We start from the raw sequence: 25,766 nt of genomic DNA, 5'->3' as shown, positions 1-25,766 counted from the left end.
TAGTTATTGTTGCATATCATATAGGCTAGATGGAAATGACAGAGCTGATAGTTTTTTAAAGGATATAATTTAAACAGCCAGTACATGGGAACATAATTTGTTGTTGTTGTAGCGGCAGAACACATTCCAGAAGTAATTTCGAGGAATGGTGCTGAGTTGACAGTCCTTGGCCGGATAAAAATTCGGGTGCGATCCGGTTGCTCACATACAAGAATTCTTCGGACGCATTCGGTTATTTTATTTCATATTAGAACATCATGTGCTACCTCATTCATTCCGCGAAGCCAGTTGTAAAGCAGCATTAAACGATAAAGACTCAAAATTACTTTTTCTAAATTAATAACGTTTTGAGAATTATAGTGATAAGCAGAAGAAAATGGAAGTGAAATCGAAGAGAATAAAATATCATTGATAATGTAACATAGCAGCTTACACAAAATCAGCAAAATATTTCAAACTGTGAAAGCTCTAAATTCCGACTTTAGTGGCATTTAGCAACCGTTACAATTCCTGCAAAATGCCTGCAAATATACACAAATGGAAGTTAATACAATTTTACATAGAAATTCAGATTTTAAATAAGTCGAAAATTCACATACATATGTATACATAAAAACTCAGAAATGTTGAAATATTAAAAGTCGCATAGGTATTTTCTGCTTACAAATATCGCTTTATTCTACATGGATTTTATTAAACGTTTTTGTTCTACGCACATTATAATTGGTTTTATACGTAATAGTACAATTATGCATGTTAAATATAATTTGCTTGTTCTTCTTTTTTTTTTTTAATTTAACTTTATTTTATTTTTTACCTTTTTTTGCGCTCAAAAACATCCGCACAAACAAGAAGCGAACTTTTTTTGAAACAAAAGAGAACACCCTGTATGTGTATGTATATATAGCAGAGACTTGCGAGAGTAAGGGAAATTGTAACATTTTCGGCAATTCGCAGAAGTTTACCACGAAAACCAAATTATTTATTTTCATAGCAACGCAGAAAAATCAGTTGTTGTAGGAAAATTTACCGTCATAAATATGCTGAAAAATACTTTTGTCAATTGAGCAAATTTTTCCAAGCTTTCTACTTGATTTGACATCAAAAACATTTTTTAAGAAAAAATCAAGCCATTTTGGCTAAAGATTTACTTAAATTAACTATGAAACATAAAAATAAATTATTTAAATATTTTAAATCAAACTTTAAATATTTAAAACCAATCTCGAAATGTTTAAAATCAACTTTGAAATATTTAAAAATAAACCATTTAAAATGTATTTAATCACTAAGCTCTGTCCTCTCATTTTCTACAAATTACAGGGTTCGTAGTTTCGTCGGCGTCTACTTTTATTATAAGAATTCCTCTCCGTTATAGTATATCTCTGAGTGTCCAACATATTATCTACATTATTACTGAAATATATAGCAAGTTTAACGGAATAGCCGAATCTTTTTCCACATAATTTGGAAAATTTTGAAACTGCATTTTTACCCTGCAAGTCAGCTTCCGGTTAATTACCAGGTATTACTTTTAAAGTTTCAATGAGTTTTAAGAGCGAATTGAGAGCACTAACCGAAACTCTTGTGAACGTGTGATCGCTCATGGCTTTCTTAATATTCTGGTCAATGAATTGCAATGTGTGTATTTATTGGTTCCATGAAATATTTTCATTGTATTGGAGTTTCGAGTAGGCTTGCTGGGTATATTATTTCCGTGTTTTGGTTATGAATTAACTTCACTTTTAGTGCTGCGGACAACTAAAACGTAAAATATGATGTCAAATATTACATAAAGAATTTAACAAAGGATTTGCGATGCTCAAAGCTCTTGACTAACTCAAATTTTGAGTGTGGTGCCGAGTAGCTTACGACTTCTATGATTTTTCGCTAACTTTGTATTCATAAAAATTATGATTATAAACAAACTATTGTGGACTAAACAGAATAGAAATGAAAAATTTAAAATATTTTAAAATTTTAACATTTTGCTAAATTATTTCCTAAACGAGATTCAACATGTCTTCAGAATTAAAGCAATTGTCACAAATGTTTTCACTGGAATTCTAAAAACCTGGAAGTAGTACAGTTAACCCAAAATGAACTGTCAAACATTATTGTAAATAACGGTAGACATAAAATATTTTCACGGTGGAAACTGCAAATCAAAATCAATTACTTAACCTCAAAGGACAAATCAGAGTAGTGAAATTTTTGCCACGAAATACTAACATTTACTATTGCCACATCCCTATATTTTATGGCATACAGAATGATTTTAAGCCATAACGAAACTTTCCTTAAATCTGCGTTGCTGTTGTTGTCATACGCATTCGCACTTACTCAAGCAGCTCTTTAGTATATAATAAATTTACATGGACAATACATATTGCACAGCAGGTAGGTAACTCATTACGTTTAGCAGCTGGTTATAGTTATTGAACACCGAAATAACAATGGTGTTTGTTTACTTCCATTGTTTCTACCACCTATGGTACCAAGTGTGGTGGGTATGCTGATAATGCCATTTATATCTATCTTTATTGGTTGTGTGGGTTATTGTTATTGTTATCTGCTATTTCCAACTTTCCAATTGGGCTAGTTAGCCAATACATCTATTACTATTATTATTACTGCATATAGCTTTTGATCCACCAACGTCGTTATGCTTATTATTGGATAATTATTTGCATGGCCATTTTAACAATTGTGAATTCTGACATGATTAATGAGAGTGCTTTTCTGCCGGAATTGCTTAGGGCAATAGGAACAGCTGTAGGGCTTTTCGCCAGTATGTATCTTTAAATGATTATTCAAGGTGGACAGTTGTCGAAAGTTCGACTCGCATACTTTGCATTTATATGGCTTTTCGCCGGTGTGCGTCTTAATGTGGTTAGCCAAAGTGCTTTGTTGTGAGAAGGCCTTTCGGCAAATGGCGCATGGAAATGGGCGGTCCGGACTCTCCAGCATTAAGCTATCGGCCTCGTTTTTGAAACGACGACTGGTGTTGGGATTGAATGGCTCCTTCGCAATGGTGCTAACTGTGGTGTTGCTATCGAGAAAATGCAAAAGTGGATGTTCGGCTTGCAATTGTTGATGTACCATGTTATTGAGTGGTGGATGTTCTCCATGTGCTACAAGACTTGATGTGGTCATATGGTTGAGTCCGTGTGGTGCTGCCATTGTTGTTGTTGTGGTTGGCACTGCATTCGTATTGCTGGCGGCTGTTTGCGTGTAAATTTAAATAAAAGCTTTGTTAGGGGGAAATTGGAGTTAAAATTTCTCAGTCGAACGGCGAACACACAAAAGGCTCACCTGTGGTGTGTGTCTTCATGTGGTTGGTTAGAGTACTCTGCTGTCGAAATTGCATGGAACAAAAGGAACAGGCATATGGCTTATCACCGGTATGGATCTTTTTGTGATTGGTTAAAGTGGCCAGTTGACTGAAGGACTTGTCACATGTGTCACACTTATACGGCTTAGGATCGATGTGTGTCCGCTCATGGTTATGTAGTGTACTTAGTTGTGGGAAACGTCTTTTGCATACATTGCACTGATACGGTTTGACCAGCTCTTCGGCCTGCGGTGAGCTGTAGCTACCAGTATAAAGGGTTTTTGTTATGGATCGATTTTGATAGTCTACCATTTGATTTTGAGCCAATTTCGAATTGCGATGATTTAGTTTATTACCCGGCTGATAATTCAACAATGAGGTTGGGGTACTCGATTCTGTAATAAAATTTTGAAATAACACTTATTCGGTTGTGTGGATATAAAATGCTTAACCTTTATGTGTCTTGATGTGGTTGATTAGTGTACTTTGTTGGCGAAAATCTTTTGCGCATATAGAGCATGTGAACGGTTTTTCGCCAGTATGAATTTTCACATGATTGGTGAGCGTTGAAATTTGGCGGAAGGCTCGATCGCAATGCTTACACTTGTACGGCCGCTCATCGGTATGGATTTTCATATGATTGCGCAAAGTAGTTAACTGTCGAAATTTATTCTTGCAGACGTGGCATTCCTTCTTCTTGCGCGGATCGTCGACTTTCACCTCAATCGGTTCGGGTTCCGGTACCTCGACTTTCGTTGGCGGCACTGGTGTTGGATTCGGTGTATTTGTTGTAGAAATATCAAGTAGATGTACCAGCGGATGTTGCGGGTGTAGCATAGCCTGATGCGTTGGATGTTGTATAGCTTGTACAGCAGTCAATTGATGTAATGTAAATGGTGTACTGCCCGTCGCTATGGTAGTCTGCTGCTGCACTGTGGTGGGCGTGCCACCATGCGTTGATATTTGCGGTGGCGGGTAATGTTGGTAGTTAGCCATTGCAGTGGCGTGGTTGAGGTGCATCTTTCATGAGGTATCGTAGAAAATCGATAGTTTAAATTTTTATTGTCTGCGTTCGAAGTACAAATTCATAAAATGCCTACAAAATTCAATTAAAAACAATTATTAAACACCAGAGGACGCTGCGGTAGCTTTTTCTCACCGTTCAATTGTTATTTTAGGCTGTCTGCAATGGGCAACGTGCCACCCGTTTCCAGCTTCACTTATTCACAGTAAAAACACAAAAACTACACTTGGAAAACACATTATATTACACTGCTTGATATATTTTACACTTCTTTTATGTGAAATTGCATTTTGCATGAATTATTTTTTGATTTGTATAAAAATCGACGCTCAAGGATGAAAAATTTTCAGGAAAAGAAAACAAACCAGCTGGGTTGGTCAGTGTCAAGCTATCAAAACAAAATTGACAGTTGGCAGTGTTGCAGTTTCCAGTTGGATAGCGTGGCTTTTGTGGTGAAAACATGAAAATGTGCTGCCTTATCGGCCAAGTAAGTACTATTACTGTGTGTTTTAAGTGTTTGAACTTAAAAGTTATACATTAAAAACAATTTCAAAATTATATCCAAATCTGCTTTAAAATGGGCAAAATATTTTTTAAACAGCAAAGTTATTTTGTAACAAATACGGGTGTGTCTACCAATTAGAAAACAGTATGGCAATATGCACGAGTACAAAACAATACCAACCCTGATTGGAAAGAGGTGACATTTTAAATGCTGCGTTTTTCAATTGTCAAAGTTTCTGTTGTCTAATGTTTTATAAATGAATAAATTTCTGTTTATTCATCAAAGACGGCGCTGGTTTACAAAAATTCAATATTTCGTTTTAATAGACATCTGTCTACTACAACAAAATTAAAAGTGATGAGCAATAAAGACGAAGCCGGGCCGTCAAAAAAGCCAAATGAACACAATCATCCGCCCCGAAGTGATAGTACAGAACGTGAGGAAGTTGCACCAAGCCCAAGTAGTAAGTTTCCGGCAACAAAAGGGACAATATACATGTGTCTACAGTTTCGATTGTATAAACAAAAGGAAAAGAAAACAATGCTCGTCTTCATATATTTCAAGGCCTTGATTTGTTCTTAACTTTTATCTGCGGAGTTGTATTGCAAAGTGAAAGTTCATTCAAATGCATCTCTGCGTTTGAGATGCCATGCGACCGGTTTCTAACTATCCGTGCTCAGACGCACTAGTGTATACAAAAACCGAAACCACTTAATTGGTACAGTAGGGTTAAAAACGTACTAATTTATTTGGGGAGCACAAATAAACTTGTCTACCAATCGTTTATTTGGTACATCATAGAATCACAATTATAAACCTATTTTTAATAAAATTATTAACCAAATGCTATAAGTTTTTATATATTATATAATGCGATTTGATTTTTTAACGATTAACTTAATTTGAATCTAGCAAGCAGCCTAATTCAATCTTCAGTAAAAACCACTTAAGAACTACACACTAATAATCTGATCTTGGGTTTAAACTACTGGGCTAAATGTTTACTATTTTATTAATTTTTTTATTATACCCTGATCATCTACGAAGAAATTGTTCAGACTGGAACACTATAGCATTTAGCTGCCATACAAACCGTAAGATTTAAATCAAGTTCTTACAAGGAAAACTTGAACCTGTGAAGGGCATTTTACCTTTGATGGAACCGAAGATACTCGTTTTTTCTTGCTTTTGTTTATAATTTATTTCTAAAATGTGTCTTAAAATTACTTTTTCTTTTAGGTGTGTTGGAATCTATTCGGGCGAATTTAACCCACTTGTTCTCCAGGCTTTCAGTACATCAAGAACCAGCGGCGACTGGGGTGAAATTAGAATATATTTCAAATTATAAAACTTTTGAAAGCTAATGATATTCTTCATTATCTAGGTTATTCCAAGTTTAACGTTTGATGGATTTCTGCAACACTGGAAAGATAATGGATTTAGAAAAATTATTACGTTAGTTGGAGCGGGTATATCAACATGTAAGTTTTAATGGTTATATATAATTAGTTTTCCAAATATTTATTATTATTTTCCTTTAATAAAAAACAAGTGATAATTTTTAATAAAAAAATTATAAATTATTGTCTAAACACACTATTATTTAAAATTATTTTAGCTGCTGGCATACCGGACTTTAGAACACCTGGAACGGGGCTTTACGACAACTTAAAGAAATATGATCTACCACATCCAACCGATATATTTGAATTGGATTATTTTTTGGACAATCCAAAGCCATTCTTTTCTTTAGCCAAAGAGTTGTACCCTGGACACTTTACTCCTACACCAACTCATTACTTCATACGACTTTTAAATGACAAAGGTTTGTTGGTTCGTCATTACACACAGAATATTGACTCTTTGGAACGTATTGCTGGCATACCCGAGGAGAAGATGGTCGAAGCGCATGGTACATTTCACACAAATCATTGTCTTGAATGCACGACATTGTATTCAAAAGAATGGATGAAAGACAAATTATTCACCGATACTTTACCCCTGTGCGACCATTGCGGTGGCATTGTCAAACCCGATATTGTTTTCTTTGGTGAAAATATGCCCGAGAGTTTCTATAATATGCCAACCGAAGATTTCAAGGACTGCGATCTGCTTTTTATTATGGGTACATCATTGGAGGTGTATCCGTTCGCTTCGTTGGTTGGGTATGCAGAACCTTCATGTCTACGTGTACTGATCAACAGGAATGTCGTTGGAAAATTTACGAGCCCGGTGAATAAGCGAGATATCTCCTATGTAGGTGATTGTGATGACGCTGTGTGGAAAATAGCTGAGGCGCTGGGCTGGACTGCTGAGCTCAAAGCATTGATTAAAAAAGAAACAGGACAATTTGAAAAGCAAAAGCCCAAGAGCGTCACTTTAAAACCTGAGAGCGAGAAATCAAAACAAACGAAGGACAAAAAATCCTAAATAATAATACCTAATAAGTTTAATAACAATATAATGGTTTAGATAACACAAATGGGTTTTGTGCAATAGGGATACAAATAAATGTGTGAAAGTGAAATAATCTGTAAATAAATGTAGTGGTTATTATAACATACATTAGGTGATACATTGTATGTAGACGGCTAGAGATTTGAAATACTACTGAAATTGAATATATATAATAAAATCATAAAAATGTAAAAATATTTGATTGATTAACTTTGTTTCTTGTGTGCGTATATGTATTATAGTTCACTGTACGACTTTATTATGAACAATTGGGTGGGATAAAGTAAGTAAGCCATATCTTACCATTTTCTAAATAAAAATAAGATTCACAATTGAGGGTTGCGATTTTTTTTTATTACAAAATTTTGGATTAAAAACTAGATTTTCAATTTTTAATTCTGGCTTTGAAAATATTTCTTTTAAGTAAAAATTGGAGTAACAAATAAAAAATTATTATTTTTTAATTTTTTAATTATAATTATATATGAAAAAGGACAAAAAAGAAGCAAAACAACTTAATTAAAAATACTTAAATGTGATTTAGAACAAAAGGGGCTAAACTATGTTGGTATTATATTAAAACTAAGCTTTCCTTCCTAAAAGGTAACAAAAAGATAGAGAACGAAGTACGCAAGGCGAAAAAAATATTAATTTTAAAATAATTTTTCCAAAACGACTTTTAATTAAAAACCTGGTACTTCGAATTTAAATATTTTGGTTTTATTTTAAATCCAGGCATTAAAATTTATATTTTAAATACTATATCCTAAAAAAAAACTTATCTGTATAAATGATCATGATGAATAGACAAGTTTAATTCCGAGTTACTGCTTTGGTATATTCGTTCCTTGGCCCCCAAGGGGGGTATTGCAGATGGGCGGAGTCGGGCCATTGCCACGCTCACAAAACATCAAGAATCGAAAGTCTACAAAGTATCATAAATAAGCTCTAAAATAAAATACACATATGGACATATATGGGTGTAAAATTTTTTAAAAAGTGGGCATGTCCTTGACCTCTAATAAGCAATAATAACCAAATACGTTCTGGACAAATTGTTTCGGTTTTGGTAGAAACTACTACTGCGATAAATCGATCAAAAAAATATGAAAGATTCCTCCAATTTTACACCCAATATTGATCAGTATTCAGTTTGGACGATGGACGTTGCACCGCCCTCATTTAGGTGAAAACCCCATATCTCGTGACCTACTCGACCGATTTCAATCAAATTCGATAGGTAACTAATATTATCTTGATATTCCTACATTGCAGTTCGAAAATGTGCGAAAAACATACTTCCCATATAAGAAGTGTGGGATGAGATAGATACCGAGAGTTGAAGAGGAAAGCGTTTGCACGCATTTGTACACAAAAAAGAGGGCCGAAATGCGCTGATGCTCGAAAACTCTGTGAAAAGATGCGACGACTAACAGAAAGTTTCAAGACCGGAGCATACTCTTGTAGAACCTCCAGAGGGGATCTAGTCACTGATGCCGAGAGAAAACTGAAAATTTTGAGCGAGCCCTTCTCCAACCTGTAGAATGGCAGTGAAAGCATAACACTAGGAGATGGTGAACGCGATTTCCCAATCGATAACGATGGAGCGGATGTTCAATTGCTCGGCCATGTAGAAGTTCGAATAGCAATTGGCGATGGATTGCCGGCCGAGCTATTCAAACACGGCGGCGAAGAACTGATGAGGAGCATCCATCAGCTTCTTTGTCGAACATGGTCGAACGAAAGCATGCCCGATGATTGCAAATTAAGTGTTCTCTGTTCAATCTACAATAAGGGAGATCCATTGATCTGCGCCAACTACCATGGGATAAGCCTCCTCGTCATCGCATATAAGGTGCTATCGAGCATATTGTGTGAAAGATTAAAGCCCACCGCCAACAAACTAAAAATCAACAACTGACAGACATTCACCATGTGCCAAGTCTTGGAAAAGACCCGTAAAAAGAAGATCGACACACACCACCTCTTCATCGAATTCAAAGCTGCTTTTGACAGCACGAAAAGGAGTTGCCTTTATGCCGCTATGTCTGAATTTGGTATCCCCGCAAAGTTAATCGGCTGAGTAAACTGACGTTGAGCAATATCAAAAGCTCCGTCAGGATCGGAAAGAACTTCTCCGAGCCGTTCGATACCAAGCGAGGTTTCAGAAAAGGCGACTCCCTATTGTGCGACTTCTTCAATCTACTCTTGGAGAAAATAAATCGAGCTGCATAACTAAATAGAAAAGGTACCATTTTCTATACGAGCGTACATCTGCTGGCGTACGCCGATGATAATATATCAATGGCCTCAACAACCGCAACATTAGTTCTGCTTTCTCCAGACTGGACAAGCAAGCAAAGCAAATGGGTCTGGTAGTGAACGAGGGCAAGACGAAATATATCCTGTCATCAAGCAAACAGTCGTCGCATTCGTGGCTTGGCTCTAACGTCACTGTTGACAGTCATAGATAATTTCGTCTCTCTTGGTCCTTGGGCTATGCAATCTCTAAAGTAATTGATCCCGATATTTTGGTTGACGTCTTTAACCTTACCTCATCACCTCAATATATTGACTTTAGCTTTTTCAATTGAGTTTATAATATATCTTATTTGAGCATGATTGATCAGATTGTTCAGATCAGTTCACTATTGCATATAGCTGTCATACAAACGGAACGATTGATTTCAAGTTCTTCAAGTGTTTGTGAAGGGTTGAAGGAAACCCACCATTCTGGCTTTGGTGCAACCAAAATTAACGTTTTTTATTGTTTAAAATAAAGTTTTGCCAACACCTGAAGGTATTTCTCAGGCTTTGATTCTTGTTTCGATAGCATAAAATGTTCCGCTACACCGAAAGTTATCCATGGCCTTTCTTTTTATTTTCAACTTTTCCACGTTTTTCGTTGACTGGATCGATGAAATTTATTGAGACATTCACTTAGCTTCCATTCATTTAGCTGTGAACACCAACAAGAACTGTAACATCGATTGATTGTAGACAATTATCAAGTAAAAACAATAAAACTATTTAGGAGAGTAATGAGGTTGGGCGGGGTTACAGGCAGTGAACCACCGGTTGTCTGTTGCTGATGAGCACACAAAAAGAAGGCAGTTAACCGCATTCGAGTGCAGCGCTCGTGCAGTGGCATTCAATGCGTCTAACGGTATCTTTATGTTTATACATATGTATAGTTTGTGTATTGCCACATTTACGAGTACTAAAATGCGGCAAAGTGCAGCACAGGTTGAAATGCCACAGTTTGTTGATGAAGTTTCTGCGGTAAATTGACCGACTGGGGACAACTCGGCTGCACACACTAATTAAAACCAGATGCAGCATTAGTGGGCACACACATATACGTATACCTATATGATACATACAGTTGTATAAATATATAAGTACGTTTTGTTAAACGATTATAGCGAGGGGTGTATTAGGAAATAATGAGTAACTGGGGCAAATTTTGCGGACGGTATGAGAGGCAAGTTAAACAGACGAATGGCACACTTTTTAAGTAGCAGAGAATATGGATAATAGAGAACAGAGGTATTTCATCAAAGCTTTGCTTTAAGATCGGCGGTGTTGTAATGTCATTATTTGACAGCTGTTTCTTTAGCAAGTTTTCGGCCGATTCCAAGATTAGTTATCACTTTCGGTTGTCAATAGTGGCACGAAGAATTTCACATTAATTCGGATGATGAAGGGGATGAAAGAACAATTCTCTTTTACGGTCAGGTCTACTTAACCTGTACGGATCCTTCTTTTTACTCAGCCAAGTACTGTCAACTCGGTATCATTTGTTAAAAATATTTTGGGAAGGCTAGAGAATAATAAAACTATGGTCAGGTCTAGATGTAGGGTAGGTACACGGATTCTTTAAAATAGTTTTAGGAAGGCTGCAGAACAAAACACCATTTCCATTCACCGTAAATTCGGTCGTTGACGTTTGCAAGATTCGTTAACTCTACTTATGATTTACCGACGTCATCAACAAGACGTACTGAGGCATTTCTCCTTTGAAAGTTCGGGCTCTATAATTTCCAAAGATTCCGATTCTTCAATCGTTTGATAAAAAATGGATATTTCAGGCAATGGAAAAGTCCAATTAGAACATTAGAACTCATATAACTGCTGAAAGTGCGAATCACTAGACCCCTTACGATCTGCCCTAACTTGGACCAGAAAGATCTAGCATACGCACAGATGTTAATATCTGACCAGCGCTTCTCGAGCTCACATGAGACCCAACCATTCAGTAATGTCTCGCAAGTACTCAGTGGAGCCAGTGAGACAGAATTACTTGACCCATGGTCGGGAACCTAATCAGTCTTAACATGAAGTAACTCGATGCCAGAGAAAGGAATTCGCGACATCCCTTCAGGAGTCTCGAGGGTACGATCAGGGAGGTTAAGGATAGTATCGCCGCTCTGCCACCAGAGTGGATAGTCTTCAGTCTTAAAGAGGCTGCACTCCGGAGCTATAGATCTACACTTTCGTTAGGAAGACCCTTTATTGCTCAGAAAGCCTGCACCTGTTGTTGAAAGATATACATTGTTCTCGACAGTATTCTCCTGCACAAAACCCTTCCCGCAACCTTTTATCCATCCGTAAATCGATGACTCTCCCCACTCGGAATTCTTTAGCCTAAAGGCTCCCTCCAGCCATGTGAGAAGAGTGTGCAAGGCAATGTCTACTGACCGGCCTTATACTATATGCGAGCTGTGCCCTAAGTATATTCTAACTTTGAGCAAGCAATTCTACTTCAGAATTACTAGATCAGTCAGATCAGCAAAATTTGTAACACTCAAACATTGATATTTGATTTTAAAGTAAAAACATAACATTCAGTTTGATTTTTCAGTCTTCAAAGACGTGTGTGCTTTATTATATTTTTTAAACAATTTTGTTTTTAAATATTTTGATAAAAGAAACTATTATTAAAATAAAAAAAGGAATGTCGCTACATTTGACAACTCGCAGCAATACGTCGATAAACCAAAAAGGTAGTGATGATGGCCCGAAACAAAGTGCAATGCGATCTTCGCTGAAGAGGAAGTCTGTCAGTTCGATATCCTCGAACGGTTTACTCGATGGAGGCTCTGATTCTTCGGATACATCACAACAGCGACGAGCTCATTTCGACCAAAAGAACATCGATCTGACATATAAACCTGTAACTAAGGACTATGGATATATACAGATCAAACAAGCGGCCACACCATTTCCACGGCGATCATCGACCATACGTTTGAGCGTTGCGGAAAAGAGAAAGAGCAAAGAATTTGCTGTAGAAACGAAAAAACTCATCGACCCAATTTTGCCACGTGATTTCAGCATAATAGAATTGCGAACCGGCGATGAAGCTGCTGACTTTGTAACTAAACGTCAGTTATTCTGTAAAGGTGAATTTACCATAACACGACAACGGAGATCAATGCAGGTTCATCCGCCACTTAGAAATATCGATGAGGCAGCAAGCGCTCGTAAAAGCTCCTCGAACCTCAATTTAACTAAGTTCTTCCGCAAGCATTATCACCAACGGGAGAGTCCAATTTTTGATTGAATGATGTTTTCCGCCTTGGCAACAACAACATTATGTACATATATACATATATATGCAAGTAGAACATATGCATATTGGTCTAATATGCCTAACAATTATTCAAATTCAACGTGAACCATCCACGTGCATATCAATTTTCCAAATGTTATCGCCTAAGTTTACATATGAGCACGTGCGATGTACCAGGTCCTTACACTTTACTTAGCTACCGCAGTTTGGCTTACTGAAATATATATGTGTGCTTATCTCTTATTTGCCTGAATGACTCTTTTTGATGGTTATACTAAGTAGAAAATTGAAAGTCTTTCTATTTATGAAATAACGTCAACACACCACAAGTGGGCGGAGTTGGGGTTATGGTCAATATTTAAAAAATAGCTTTCTAAAATATAGATTATAACGGGGTTTTCAAAAAAGAACGCTAGAGTGGCTGGCTTGCATAGAACATAGACTTGACGTAGCCTCATAGAAAATAGTCTAACAGCGTCAAATTGCACGACCGAGGCGGCCAATGGACTGGTTCACCTTTCCGTGAGATAACACGTTCACGAAACTTGGTTTTCAATAAATCGATTGTGACATTTGCTGTGTAGCTTGTGGCGCCATCCTGTTGGAACCACATATTGTGGCAAGTCCATATCATCCAATTCGGGCTAAAAATATGCGGTTATCATTGAGCGGTAGCGATTCCCTTTCACAGTAACGTGCCGGCCTTGACCATCGCGGAAGAAGTACGCCCCAATGGCGCCGCGAGGCCCACAAACCGCACCAAACCGTAATTTTTTCGGTATGCAATGGTGATTAATGAAGTACGTGTGAATTACTGCCTGTCCAATAACGCATATTTTACTTATTGACGAAGCCATTCAGCTAGAAATGAGCCTCTTTACTGAATATGATTTTTCGATGAAAGACCGGAAGTTGTTGCTCAGTCCAATTCACGAACATACGACGATTCTCGTGATCAAGCGGCTTCAGTTCTTGTTTCAATTAGATTTGCGTCTTCCTCAATTGATGCGTTAGCGGTAGCAATATTCTCCACACGACGGGCACTTCTTTGTCTCACTGGCACTGCAATATTTTGTATTGTTCCTGTGGATTCAGATTTTTCCACTAGTCACTCAATATTTCATCTGATAGGACGATTATGATGACCATGCCAAGAACTTTTCGCTAAATTTGTCATCTTATATGATGTAATGGTAAATCACAAAGAAAAGAGCGGGAAAAAATATGCCCAAATTAGATAAAGCAGAATTGAGACGCTAAATTCTTCTTTACCGGTTATAGCCGAGTTAACAGCAGCGCATCAGTCGTTTCTTATTTTTGCTATTCCTCCTTCTCCACCTGATCTCTCTAAGGGCTTTGCTTCACCGGCAAGTATTGAATCGAATACCTTCAAAGATGGAGTGTTCTTATTCAACCGGACAACATGACCAAGCTGTCTCTTGATTCGCTGAACTGAGTCGCCATATATCTCTTACACCTCATCGTTCCATCGACTGCGGTCGATGCGCAAAGAACCATAAATCTTCCGCAAAACCTATTTTTCGAACATTTCTAAGGCCGACTCATCAGATGATGTCGCTGTTCATGCTTCCGCTCCATACAAGAGGACGGTGATGTTGAGTCACTTGTAGAATCTGGTTTTTGTTCTCCAAGAGAGGAATTTATTTTTCAATTGACCTACTCAGTGCAAAGAACGTGTTGGCAAGAGTTATTATTGTTGGTGTTAATACTGGTTAAAAGATAGACGAAATTATCTGGGACTTCAAAATTATGATGTCAACAGTGACGTGTGAGCCAAGCCGCGAACGCGATGTCTGTTTGTTTAATGACAGTAGATATTTCGTCTTATCCTCGCTCATAATCAGACCAATACGTTTCGCTTCCTTATCCAACCTGGTGAAAGCAGAACTAACGACGCGGTTGTTGAGGCCAATGATATCAATATCATCGGTGTACGCCAGTAGTTGTAGACTTTTATACAATACTGTATCTTCTATATTTAGTTCTGCAGCTCGTATTATATTCTCCTGAAATATATTTAAGAAGTCACAAGATAGGGAGTCTCCTTGTTTGAAATTTCGCTTAATATCAAACGCCTCGCGAAGTCCTTCTCGATCCAGAGCTTTTAATGACGTTGGCGACGCCAAATTACTAACACCTATTTGGATCTAACGCCAATATGCAAAATGTCAGTGTACAGGATTTGTGGCCCGCCTAGTCAGCTTAATATAGTTCAATATATTCTAACCTAATTAAACTTAGTCTTATTTACTTAACACATTTTTAGTCCAGAAAATGTATACATAAGCTAACATTATTTTTTATTACTATCCAATTATTAAAACTAAAAGCAGTTATCGATTCGACCTTGGAGTAGCGAATCGAACACATAACTGGTATAAATCGAAACGACTGGTATGATCAAATAGAGATAAAGTACAAATTTGTTCCAAGATTTTAATAAGGTAACCACGTACTCTCTTATAGGAATTTCAACTGGAAAACGTTGTTATTTCTCGAACATTTGACAAGTTAAGTTAACGAGTATATAAGCTGCGAATTTAAAAGTGTCAAAGAATAGTCGCTACTCTCCATTTTCTCATATTTGACCCAATAATATAATCTAATAGCGAACTTATCCAATTGGTCTGATGATACTGCATATATCCGTACTATATTTTAATGATTTGAACCAATAAGGATTTGCCGCCAAGCTGTTACAACACAAGTAAAACAAGTAAGGAAGCGCTATATTTTTGTGTAGCCGAACATTTGATAGTCTCGCGGCTTGTTCGTTCGGTATAAGGAGTCTAGGGGATAATATTTAATGTCATATCAATAATCTCAAGAGCATATTTCCGTTTTATTCCGTCAATACGAAGTTTAAATTAAAAAGTATCATAAATTTTGTATTTTTTAACAAAGTCGTATTTATATATTCAAAAATATCTATATTGTACCCTTCAAAGTAATCACTTCCACTTGGTCTTCTCCAGAGTTTTTTCCAATCTCTAAAATAAAGTCATATTTTGTGATCGTGTTCAGCTCCTCCTTCGATGCAGTTTTCATCCCTTCAATCGCAGCGTAGCATCGTTCTTTAATGCGCCTCTTCAGTATGAAAAGAAAAAAACTCATAGGACGGAGGCTTGGGGAATATGGTGGCTACGGCACCACTAATGTGTTGCTTTTGGCCAAAAATTCGCGCAGCAACGATTGTCCGGTGCAAAAGCTAATTTTTGTTCTTTCGCAAATCCAGACCTTATAAACGGATTCATCGTCACAAATTGCATATAACTTGCAGGTAATATTCTTTATTAACCTTACGACCCTTTGACAAAAACAATAGAAGAAACCAGTTGGCCAAACCTTCGCATTCGGCCTAATTTGGTGCGCTTTTCCGGTCTTGGCTCAAGCGGCAGTTTCTATTGGCGAGTTTTGGTTTCCACGTCATAACCATAAACCCTTGATAGTCGCTAGTTATGAGCCCAACAACGCGACGCTTTTTTTTTTTATCGAAATACTGCAATATTGGAGCAAACTTCTTGGCGGCCCGGTATGAATCGGTCATTGGTTAAAATTGAATGTTACGAGCTAATCGATTTGTTAAGTTCCTCAGCAATTTCTCTAATGATGATTTGAGGATTGGCCAATACTCTATTCTTCACTTCATTAATGTTTTCGTCTATGTCGTGCTCGGGCTTCCGGTACGTTTATCGTCGTTCTCGAGCCTCTGAGATCATTTTGTTCCACCGATGAAAGTTTCTTTGGTCCAAGGTAGTTTCACTATATGCCCCAACTAACTTTTTTTGTACAAATCTTTTATATCTCACACCGTCGCTGGATTAGACGAGATCATGACATTAGGTATAATAGACCAATTTAAACCATTTCTACATAAAGGTTATATAATTGTTTTATCAAGATATCTCCATTTTTACTCAATACATACAGATATCTGCAAATCGTGACTATTTTGATAATTGATATTTCAAAAAAAATGGTAACTTGGTAGGATTGTCGGTAATTACTATACTATGCCAAATATGAGAGCGATCTGTCAACCAGTTTGTTTACAGGAGCTGTTTAAGTCGGTACACCTCAGTATTGCGTTGCGATTTTTACAATGGATAAAAATATCGAACAAAGAATTTGTCCCAAATTTTGTATTTCTAATCAAATTTCATGTGCGGAATATGTTGGAAGAGGCTTACAGTGATTCAGTTTTATCAAAAACGCAAGCCCACGAGTGGTTCAAAACCTTCAAAGCGGTCGAGAGATCGGTTCGACCTTTTCGACTGATGAAAATATTAAAGAAGTGAAAGATATGATACTTGAAAATAGTCAAGCAATGTGTTAGAGCGATGGTAAAGAGCTCGACATCTCTCGCGAGTCCTTTCGAATGATTTTGGTGGATATTTTGATTATGAAACGCGTTCTTGCTCGACTCGTTCCAATAAATCTAATTTTTTTAAAAAAGAGTACTGTAGGCAAGTCTCTTTGGACATGCGATTTTCGATCTCACATTCATGGAGAGCATTATAATTGACATGGGTTTATGAGTTTGACATGCAAACAAGTCAACAATCATCGGATTGGAGAAAAACAAAACGAGCCGTAACCAAAAAAACCTATCCAAAGCCGCTCAAAAATCAATGTGGTGCTCCCTGTTTTTCCGATATTCGTGGCTTAATGCATCATGAATTTGTTCCGGAGGGTTAGAGGAGTTCTATTTGGAGGTATTGAGGTGTTTGCGTGAGAACATCTATAGAAAACGGACGGAATTGTGGAAGAACAATACATGGATTTTACAAGATGGTAATGCAAGGGCTTATCGAGCCAGATTTTACGCGTGCCTTTTTGTCACAATGTGTATAGTATTTGTTTTAGGTCTTATATATAACCGTTAGATAAACAAAACCATTCTACACTTCGCTAAATGTTGCTAGAGCGTTAAAAATAAATACATAGATATACATATGTATGTGTGTGCACATGGTTTAGAATTTTTACGAGTTTATGCGTGCTTACTTGCAAATATTGATATCTAAATAACAAAGCCACTTTATGAATATTTCATGTGACGCAAATAGTTATGTCGAACAAATTTAGTTCACGCAATATTCTCTTATTGAGCACGACATTCATTTCTCTTGCTGTTGGCAACAGCTGTTATGGGTTGCCATATTGGCTTCCATTGCCAATATCGCTGAAGCTTCTTTTTGCCAATAAGCACATAAGATGACTTTTCATGGCGGATAATCATATTTAATAGCAATAATTTGTGTGTTTGGGAGTCAAGAAATGATAACACAGAATGTGGTAAACATGGCTGACGGACAGAAAAGAGACATAACGTAATGGGTGCTGAATGTTTTGAAATATATATGTACATAAACGCCGAATATGGTTATTTAAGTGGATATTTAGTTGTTCGTAAATATGTTATTATCTCCATATGCCAAGCTCTTACACATTGATTTAACTGCTTTTTATATTCAAAAACCGTTTGTTTTATAGAAAAGAGAACACAAGAGCTGAACATAGATGTTGTGGACTGTAGACGACACACAATTGCCTACTAAGTAGGTGAAGAAAGCCAAAAAGCAATTCTAATTCCACTATATCTTCACTAATATTTAGATATTTTTAGCAAATAATAATATAATTATTAAAATATCAGTTGAAAATATGTTGCGAAAGAATTAAACATCCATTAATTTATCAAATCGTGAATAAATTTCAACCGAATTTGGTATCTTCTTGACTTATATTGAAGGGCGTAAACTTAAACTTAGTTTTATTACCGTAAATTGTATTAGATTAGGTTAAGTTAATCTGGTAGGCCAATAAGCCACACATAGACCAGTTTTGGTCCTTTGTGATATCAGATGGAGAGTTGCTAGTCCTAAGAGGAGTAGTCATACTTTAGGATGCCTGCACTGGACGCGGATTTTAACAGAATATGTGGATTCACTATCGATACCTCCTCCCGTGTATCATACCGTGGAGATCCTACATAGATGCTTACAGCGTAGTGTTACCAATGCGGGACAAGCGCACAAGAGATGCTCCATTGTTTCCCTGATGTTCTGCTCTAGACATTTCCTGCAATTTTCTCGATCTGTCAGCCCCATCCTGCGAGCGTGTATCGCCACCAGACAGTGACCAGTTAGTATTTCCATCATGTTCCTACTTGTCATGTCTCTTCTATCGAGTGCGATACTACGTTACTGCCTTTATTGTTGCTTAGCTGTCTACGTAGATGTTGCCTGCAGGTGGATTAGAGGCCAGTTCCGTGGCTTTCGCCAGTGCAAAGACCTCAGCTTGAAATATACTGCAGTGGTCCGGCAACTTAAAAGGTTGCCTTATGTCTAACTCTGGAGAGTATATTCTCGCACCAACTGCATCGTCCATTTTCGAGCCATTCGTATCCGATGTTAAGAGCGTTGTACTTGAACGATTTAAAATCATTTGGTAAAACGATGGTATTCATTGTATTTTCGGCTTTAAATACGGTTACAATCGCGGTTCGATGCGATGGAGCATCTCGAATTGTTCTTACCAAATAGGACTCTTTAGTGAACGTCTGTTCCTCAGGAATTAACTCATGATGCACCAAACCATGAATATCGAAAAAACAATGAGCATAACCTTGATTTTTGAGCGGCTTTGGCGCGGTTTTTTTGGTTTAAGCTCGTTTTTCCCCCTCCATTCCGATGATTCTTGACTTGTTTGTATGTCAAACTCATAAACTCATGTCTCATGGAATCGGATTTCGCACGATCAAGCATATTCAAAGAAATCTGTTTACATTATTCTTTTTGAAAAAAATTCGCGGACTCGCGAAGGATGTTGAGCTCTCTTGCTGCCTCTGTAAAACTTGCCACACGATTTTCAAGCACTATATCCCTAATTTTTTTTTAATAATTTCATTAGTTGAAAAGATCGAAGGTCGTCCAGAACGAGGCATGCCTTCAACGATCTTTCGACCGTCTTTAAATACTTTGTACCACACGTAGGCTTCTGTTTTTGATCAAACTGAATCACCGGAAGCCATTTCCAATATTCGCAATGATTTCGCACACAAAATTTGGTTGGAAAATTTAAACTTTGAGACCAATTCTTTGTTCGATATTTTTATCCATTGTAAAAATCGCAACGCACTGCTGAGGTGTAAAGACTTAAGCAGTTTTTCTAAATAAACTGGTTTACAGATCGCGCTCAACAGTCTTGCCAGCTTAGCAAAATACATTTTTTGAAACATCATTGGGGAATTTATTACAATTTCCGGGTGTTTTTTGTCTTAATGTTTAAGTAGCTTGTTCTTTAAACTGAGTAGGAATCTTGATATTGGAAGCTAGTACAGCTGCGGAAATTTTAATCTGGGCTAAGATTTCTTAACTTTGGTAGAGACTGACCATTGATGACATATTTCGTGTCTGAAGGTTGTATGGACTTTTCAGTATTCCATTTGGTGAGCCACGGTTCTCAAGCGATGCAGTTTCCTGGAGGCAGTAGTAGAAATGCTATTCGACGCCAGCAGTGCAGTGTCATACGCACAGGTTCTCGCAATTGTGGACTCGGAGTTAATCACTGCGAGGTGATTATGATTGAAATTACAGGGGGCCAATTACCTCATGCGGTTGCACATGCATATACCAATATTGTAAGTATGTATGTGTATACCAGATGTGTAAAAACGAGTTGAATTAGTAAGCGGAAGCAGAAATGGCTGATGATAATGAACGGCGATTGCTTTTTGATGTGAAATTTAACGAAGAGCAAAATGTGAAGAGATAAAAATGAAATAATTCTCGCAGTCAAATTGGCAACTAATTAATAGCTTTGTGTAGGATATGGGTAGTCAATTGAAAATGATTTAAAGAAAGCAAAAAAAAAACTCAAAATATGCAAATGGAGACTATCATTTGTGCTGGTTTTTAGCAGTTGGCAGACGTTGCCTGTTTATTTCATGGCATAAAAACGGCTTTAAATAGAAAAAATATTTGTGGAGTTGTTGTTTATTTAAATTTCAGCGCACATACACAGTTCTACATGTGTGTAAAAATCAATGTAGATATGTACATATGTGTATGTATCGTCTGTACTCTGCATGTATCTATCCGCTGTGTCGCGGGCATTTCATTTGAATGGATTTTGTATGAATGAACTCGATTGAAAACTGCCAATTTGATTGGAAAATTCAATAGTCAACTTTTGCACGCGTATGTTAATATGTATGTTTGTATGTACCAGCACATGTATGAAAAAAGATACGCGAACGCGAAACATTGTAGCTGGTCGATTTGGCGTTTTGTCATACGCCGGTTGGATAGACATGCATTTAATTGCTACCTTTACGCTGCGGCAATTCAGAGAGCAAACGAAAAAATCATGCATTTTCGATGTTTTAATTAGTAAGGTTTTAGCTCAATTGGCTTTTCAAACGCGTACAAAAGCAAAAAGCAAAAATGAAATAGCATAATTTTTTGATATGAGCCGGACGACATATGGTGGGTTTTGACGGGTATAAAAAAAGTATGATGCACAGAAATGCGTATACTAGATATTGAATCAGCTCTAATTTAATACTTATTATAGCCTGAAGGTTGTTCTTTACTTTACATCGGTAGTGTTTTTTACGTGACGGGTCCCAAGTACAGCGCGCAACCCTGTGATGTTTCGCCGTTACACTTAAGCTCGCCTTCAAACGGATGTTTTCTGGCTATCCAGAGAGGTACTTGGTCTAAGACAGGAAGTCCTAAGCTGCTTGGGCCATATGCAAAAGAATCGAATCTGGCCACTCCCAAGTGAATGGCAATCGGAGAACTTTCCTTACTTGCGTGAACTTCTGCACATTGATTCGACCTCATTGGTTGAATATTCTACGAAAAAATGCAGCGACTAATAGAAGGTTTCAAGACAGGAGAATATTCTTGTAGAATCTCCAGAGGTGATATAGTAACCGATGCCCAGAGCATACTAAAATTGTGGAGAGAAAACTTCTCCAGCCTGTTGAATGGCAGAGAAAGCAAAACAACCGGAGATGTCGAGCCCGATTCTCCAATCGATGACGATGGTGCAGGAATTCCATTGCTCGACCATGAAGAAGTTCGAATAGCAATTACCCGTCTGAAGAACATCAAAGCGCCGGGGGCCGTTGGATAGCCGGCCGAGCTATTCAAACACGGCGGCGAAGAATTGATAAGGAGCATCCTTCAACTTATTGGTAGAATATGGTTGGACGAAAGCATGCCCGACGTTTGGAATTTAAGTGAGCTCCGCCCAATCCACAACAAGAAAGGCCCCATAATCTACGCCAACTATGATAGGATATGCCTACTCAACATCGCATATTAGGTTATATCGAGCGTATTTTGTGAAAGATTAAAGCCGTCAACAAACTGATTGGACCCTATCACTGTGGCTTTAGGCCTGAAAAAACAACAACTGACCAGATATTTACCATGCGCTAAATCTTGGAAAAGACCCGTGAAAAGAGGATCGACACAAGCACCCTTTTCGTCGATTTCAAAGCTGCTTTTGACAGCGGGATGGATCTCTCCGAGCGGTTCGATATCAAGCGTTTCATACAATATGACTCCCTATCGTGCGACTTCTTCAATCTGCAGCTGGCGAAAATAATTTGATTCGATGATAATGATATCGTTGGGCTCGACACCCGTGCCGTTAGTTGTGTTCTCTCCAGAATGGATAAGGAAGCGAAGCAAATGGGACTAGGCTTCCAAGTCACTGTTGACAGTCACAACATCGAAGTCGTAGATAATTTCGTCTATTTTGGAACCAGTATTAACACCAACAACAATGTCAGCCTCAAAACCCAACGAAGAATAACTGCCAAGAGGTCTTTCGGACTGAGTAGGCAATTGAGAAGTGACTTTACTCTTGACGAACAAAGACCAAACTCTACAAATCATTCATCATCTTCGTCCTGCTATATGGTGCATTGGTATGGACGATGAAAACATCTAATGAGTCGACGCTCCGAGTGTTCGAGAAAAAGGTTTTTGCGCTTTGACAACGGCGAATATAGCATCCGATGGAACGATGAGCTGAGACAGCGGCTACGCTGGCTAGTTTTTTTCATACGTATTGATGAAAACATTCCAGCAATGAAAGTATTTGACGCAGTACCCGCCGGGGGAAGCAGAGGAAAAGGAAGATCTACACTCCGTTTGAGAGATCAGGTGATGAAGGATCTGGCTGCTCTTTTATCTCGAATTGGTGCCAAATTGCCAAAAGAAGAAACGATTGGCGGCTTTAACCGCGTAAGCGATGTCTTCGCTAATAAAGAGGAAGAAGAATGATTATATTGATGTGGCAATTGGTACAGCTGTCACTGAAAGTCATACCAATCTAGAAAAAAATATATGTATTGTGAAGATTGGGCCTTGACGCGAAATTTAAATTAAAAAATCTTACTATTTTTTGCCTACTGTAGCATTTCATTTGCATAGCAATACAGAGGAAACCCCAACGAGGCCACTTACGTATATGACTATACAAAAAATTATTATTCGCAAAACCCTGATTTCATAGTTCTATCGAACTTCTTTTGCTTTTTCTTTTCGATATCAGTCGATTGTCCACAACAATCATTATTAAAAATCATTTCTATTACATTGTAACATTCTTTGGAGAGAAATATAAACGATAGGGCAATGACGTCACGAAGTTGACAAAATCAAAATGTATTGAGTTTTTTTTCCATCCCTTGAAAAACGAATAAAAATTCTCTAGTATAAATCATAAATTAGAAATTTTGAAGCTAAAAGCTAAATTCCGCCAATATGGCTGCTCAATTCAAAAGCCGGACAAATTCTGAGTTGAGCGTCAAGACATACATAACTGTGAAGAATTTCCCTAGTGAAAAAATGCTTAAAGAAGACCCCAATAGATTATCAAAACAAAAACGAGCACCTCGGCAAGTACATATAAAAGAATCCTCATCACATAGCTTTAAAAGTGCAGTATTCGATGAAGAGAATATCTTATCCACACAATCCTCAAATAAGTCGCAGACCATAAACGAGATTACCTCCCTAGCGACACCCTACACAAAACCAGTTAATATGAATTCGAAGCTAATGGAAATAAACGCTAGAAGATCGTCCGAAGCAAGTTTCGTTTTAGAAACTTCAACACCAACGAATGTATCTTCGTATAATGTTTCATCGCCGGCCTTCCTACTGAAGAGACAGCAATTTTCTAAAGGTGAATATACAAATGCGAAATGTGGTCGATACGCTCGCATACATCCGCCATTGTGTAGCATTCCAGCAGAGCGTTTAGTATGCGTCCCGGGCTCTTTAGAGAGTTTGACCGATTATTTACAATCTCCGCAGATAACGGTATATCCGTGATGGTTTGGATTAAGCGAAAAAGCAAATTGCAATAATATTTTGCTGGCAGTTTCAATAAGTTTAATCAGAAAGTATTAAAAATAACAGTACCTGTATATATGCGCTCCTTAACTGTAGACTAAATATTTGTATGTGGAGAAGTTCTAGCTCGTCACTTTTACAACGCGATTCATAATGATACGAGCCAACTCAAAAATTAAAAAATGTTAAAATCAAAAATATGTTCGGCTCTGAATTATTCTCTGTTTCTACATTTTATGGATTCTATAACCAACTGTTAAGCTTAACTCTTGTTCTTCAGTGAAAAAACGTTTCACGTTCGTTCTCAAGTTTTGCTAATGGTAAGACAAAAAATGTTTTATGTTTCGAAGTTTAGTTTCCATTGCTTATTTCTCTTCCCTTCTTTCTGTTTTAGCGTTGTATTCAAGATCATGTCAGCTGTTTATTTAGCACCATTTGCACAAGTTTTTTTTTTTTCACGGAGCACGCCCGTTTCGATTGATTAAACCACGATTTCACAGAACTTTAGTAAGATACGAGCGTCTATTTTTTCTTATATCACTAGCGGAGAGACTTCAGCAATCTGAAATGAGTTTTGGAAACACAATTGATTTCGATTATGAACTTTGCTGTCCAGACATATCCAGAGGTAGATAAGTACTATATACACATACCTTTGTAATTTCGAAAAATAAAACCCGCTCAAGCAAAATACTCTGCAAAGTAAGCAAGCAAGGTTTTTTACAGCACGATACAGGAAAAAATAAGGAGCGATCACATCTGGGTGTTTATTTGTATTCTGGATGTACATGTATATTCGGTACCGAATTTCAGCTGTAAACACTTATTTAAGCTTTTAAGAGAATATTAGCTGAGCTTAAATATGGTACAGTTCGATTTAAATATGAATGAATTAATAGTTTTTACCGAAAAAATTGGCATTGAAGGAATTGGGGTTTCCCTGGTCGAGTTCTTTGAAAAAAGTATGATCAAATATGACCCGGATTGACAAAAAAAACTAAAATTTTCAAGTATTTTAATACAAATCTTTGCTATGGTCTTCAAAATATTATAATATTAATCCAATTGTTCATGTACTTGTAGCAAGTCTTAGCTGGAATCGCCTTCAGTGCCTTCAGCGAATCTTCATAGCTATATTCTTGGAAAGTTCCGACGTCATATTCATAAAACTATGTCTTGTAACCATTAACTATTTAATATAAGGTTTGATGAATGTAGGTTCCTCTTCTTTTCACCTTGTATTATGAAGACGTCGTTATGGAAAAATATTAAGATCTTTTGGACCGAGTCTATCATTGACACTCTTCATACCCAAAACATAAACCAAAATGGATTGAGTCGATACATAAGAGATGTTGAGATTCTCTGATGTATATCTGATACTAACGCGACGATTTCAAAGCACCTTTTCTTTAAATTTCTCGACGTTATAGACATTGACAGAAGTGGATGGACAACTCGGAAGA

General features: G+C 37.3%; 4 protein-coding genes across 4 annotated transcripts; 3 read left to right on the top strand and 1 right to left on the bottom strand.

The window, feature by feature from the left end:
• Window positions 1–650: 650 nt before the first annotated feature.
• Window positions 651–4,753, bottom strand: LOC126751525 (gastrula zinc finger protein XlCGF26.1). Its single transcript, XM_050461858.1, has 4 exons — window positions 4,494–4,753; window positions 3,787–4,430; window positions 3,316–3,729; window positions 651–3,224 (listed from the first exon to the last, which is right to left on the bottom strand). The coding sequence occupies exons 2-4, from the start codon at window positions 4,352–4,354 to the stop codon at window positions 2,701–2,703; spliced, it is 1,506 nt and encodes a 501-aa protein (XP_050317815.1). The 5' UTR covers window positions 4,355–4,430; window positions 4,494–4,753; the 3' UTR covers window positions 651–2,700.
• A 309-nt stretch (window positions 4,754–5,062) lies between these two features.
• Window positions 5,063–7,517, top strand: LOC126751552 (NAD-dependent protein deacetylase Sirt2). The gene is made up of 4 exons (XM_050461923.1): window positions 5,063–5,326; window positions 6,103–6,182; window positions 6,248–6,344; window positions 6,482–7,517. Exons 1-4 carry the CDS (start codon window positions 5,221–5,223, stop codon window positions 7,291–7,293), a joined length of 1,095 nt encoding a protein of 364 aa, XP_050317880.1. The 5' UTR covers window positions 5,063–5,220; the 3' UTR covers window positions 7,294–7,517.
• A 4,691-nt stretch (window positions 7,518–12,208) lies between these two features.
• Window positions 12,209–13,117, top strand: LOC126751591 (uncharacterized). Its single transcript, XM_050461977.1, has one exon. The coding sequence runs from the start codon at window positions 12,278–12,280 to the stop codon at window positions 12,884–12,886; it is 609 nt and encodes a 202-aa protein (XP_050317934.1). The 5' UTR covers window positions 12,209–12,277; the 3' UTR covers window positions 12,887–13,117.
• A 10,514-nt stretch (window positions 13,118–23,631) lies between these two features.
• LOC126751598 (uncharacterized) lies at window positions 23,632–24,975 on the top strand. The gene is made up of 2 exons (XM_050461991.1): window positions 23,632–24,620; window positions 24,695–24,975. The coding sequence occupies exon 1, from the start codon at window positions 23,707–23,709 to the stop codon at window positions 24,277–24,279; it is 573 nt and encodes a 190-aa protein (XP_050317948.1). The 5' UTR covers window positions 23,632–23,706; the 3' UTR covers window positions 24,280–24,620; window positions 24,695–24,975.
• The last annotated feature ends 791 nt before the right edge of the window (window positions 24,976–25,766 follow it).

This window comes from Bactrocera neohumeralis, chromosome 2, assembly GCF_024586455.1.
Source record: "Bactrocera neohumeralis isolate Rockhampton chromosome 2, APGP_CSIRO_Bneo_wtdbg2-racon-allhic-juicebox.fasta_v2, whole genome shotgun sequence".
NCBI lineage: Eukaryota > Metazoa > Arthropoda > Insecta > Diptera > Tephritidae > Bactrocera > Bactrocera neohumeralis.
The sequence above is the reverse complement of the archived record's forward strand: the minus strand, read 5'-3'. Positions and strand labels throughout refer to the sequence as shown.

Bases quoted from the DNA above. Each gene is read 5' to 3' on its own strand.
- LOC126751525 (XM_050461858.1), bottom strand. From the start codon at position 4,354: ATGCACCTCAACCACGCCACTGCAATGGCTAACTACCAACATTACCCG. The intron at 3,730-3,786 runs GTTAAGCATTTT...ATTTTATTACAG, and splicing joins CCACATCAAGACACATAAAG to AATCGAGTACCCCAACCTCA. The intron at 3,225-3,315 runs GTGAGCCTTTTG...ACACGCAAACAG, and splicing joins CATGAAGACACACACCACAG to CCGCCAGCAATACGAATGCA.
- LOC126751552 (XM_050461923.1), top strand. From the start codon at position 5,221: ATGAGCAATAAAGACGAAGCCGGGCCGTCAAAAAAGCCAAATGAACAC. The intron at 5,327-6,102 runs GTAAGTTTCCGG...TTTTTCTTTTAG, and splicing joins AGTTGCACCAAGCCCAAGTA to GTGTGTTGGAATCTATTCGG. The intron at 6,345-6,481 runs GTAAGTTTTAAT...AAATTATTTTAG, and splicing joins TGGAGCGGGTATATCAACAT to CTGCTGGCATACCGGACTTT.
- LOC126751591 (XM_050461977.1), top strand. From the start codon at position 12,278: ATGTCGCTACATTTGACAACTCGCAGCAATACGTCGATAAACCAAAAA.
- LOC126751598 (XM_050461991.1), top strand. From the start codon at position 23,707: ATGGCTGCTCAATTCAAAAGCCGGACAAATTCTGAGTTGAGCGTCAAG.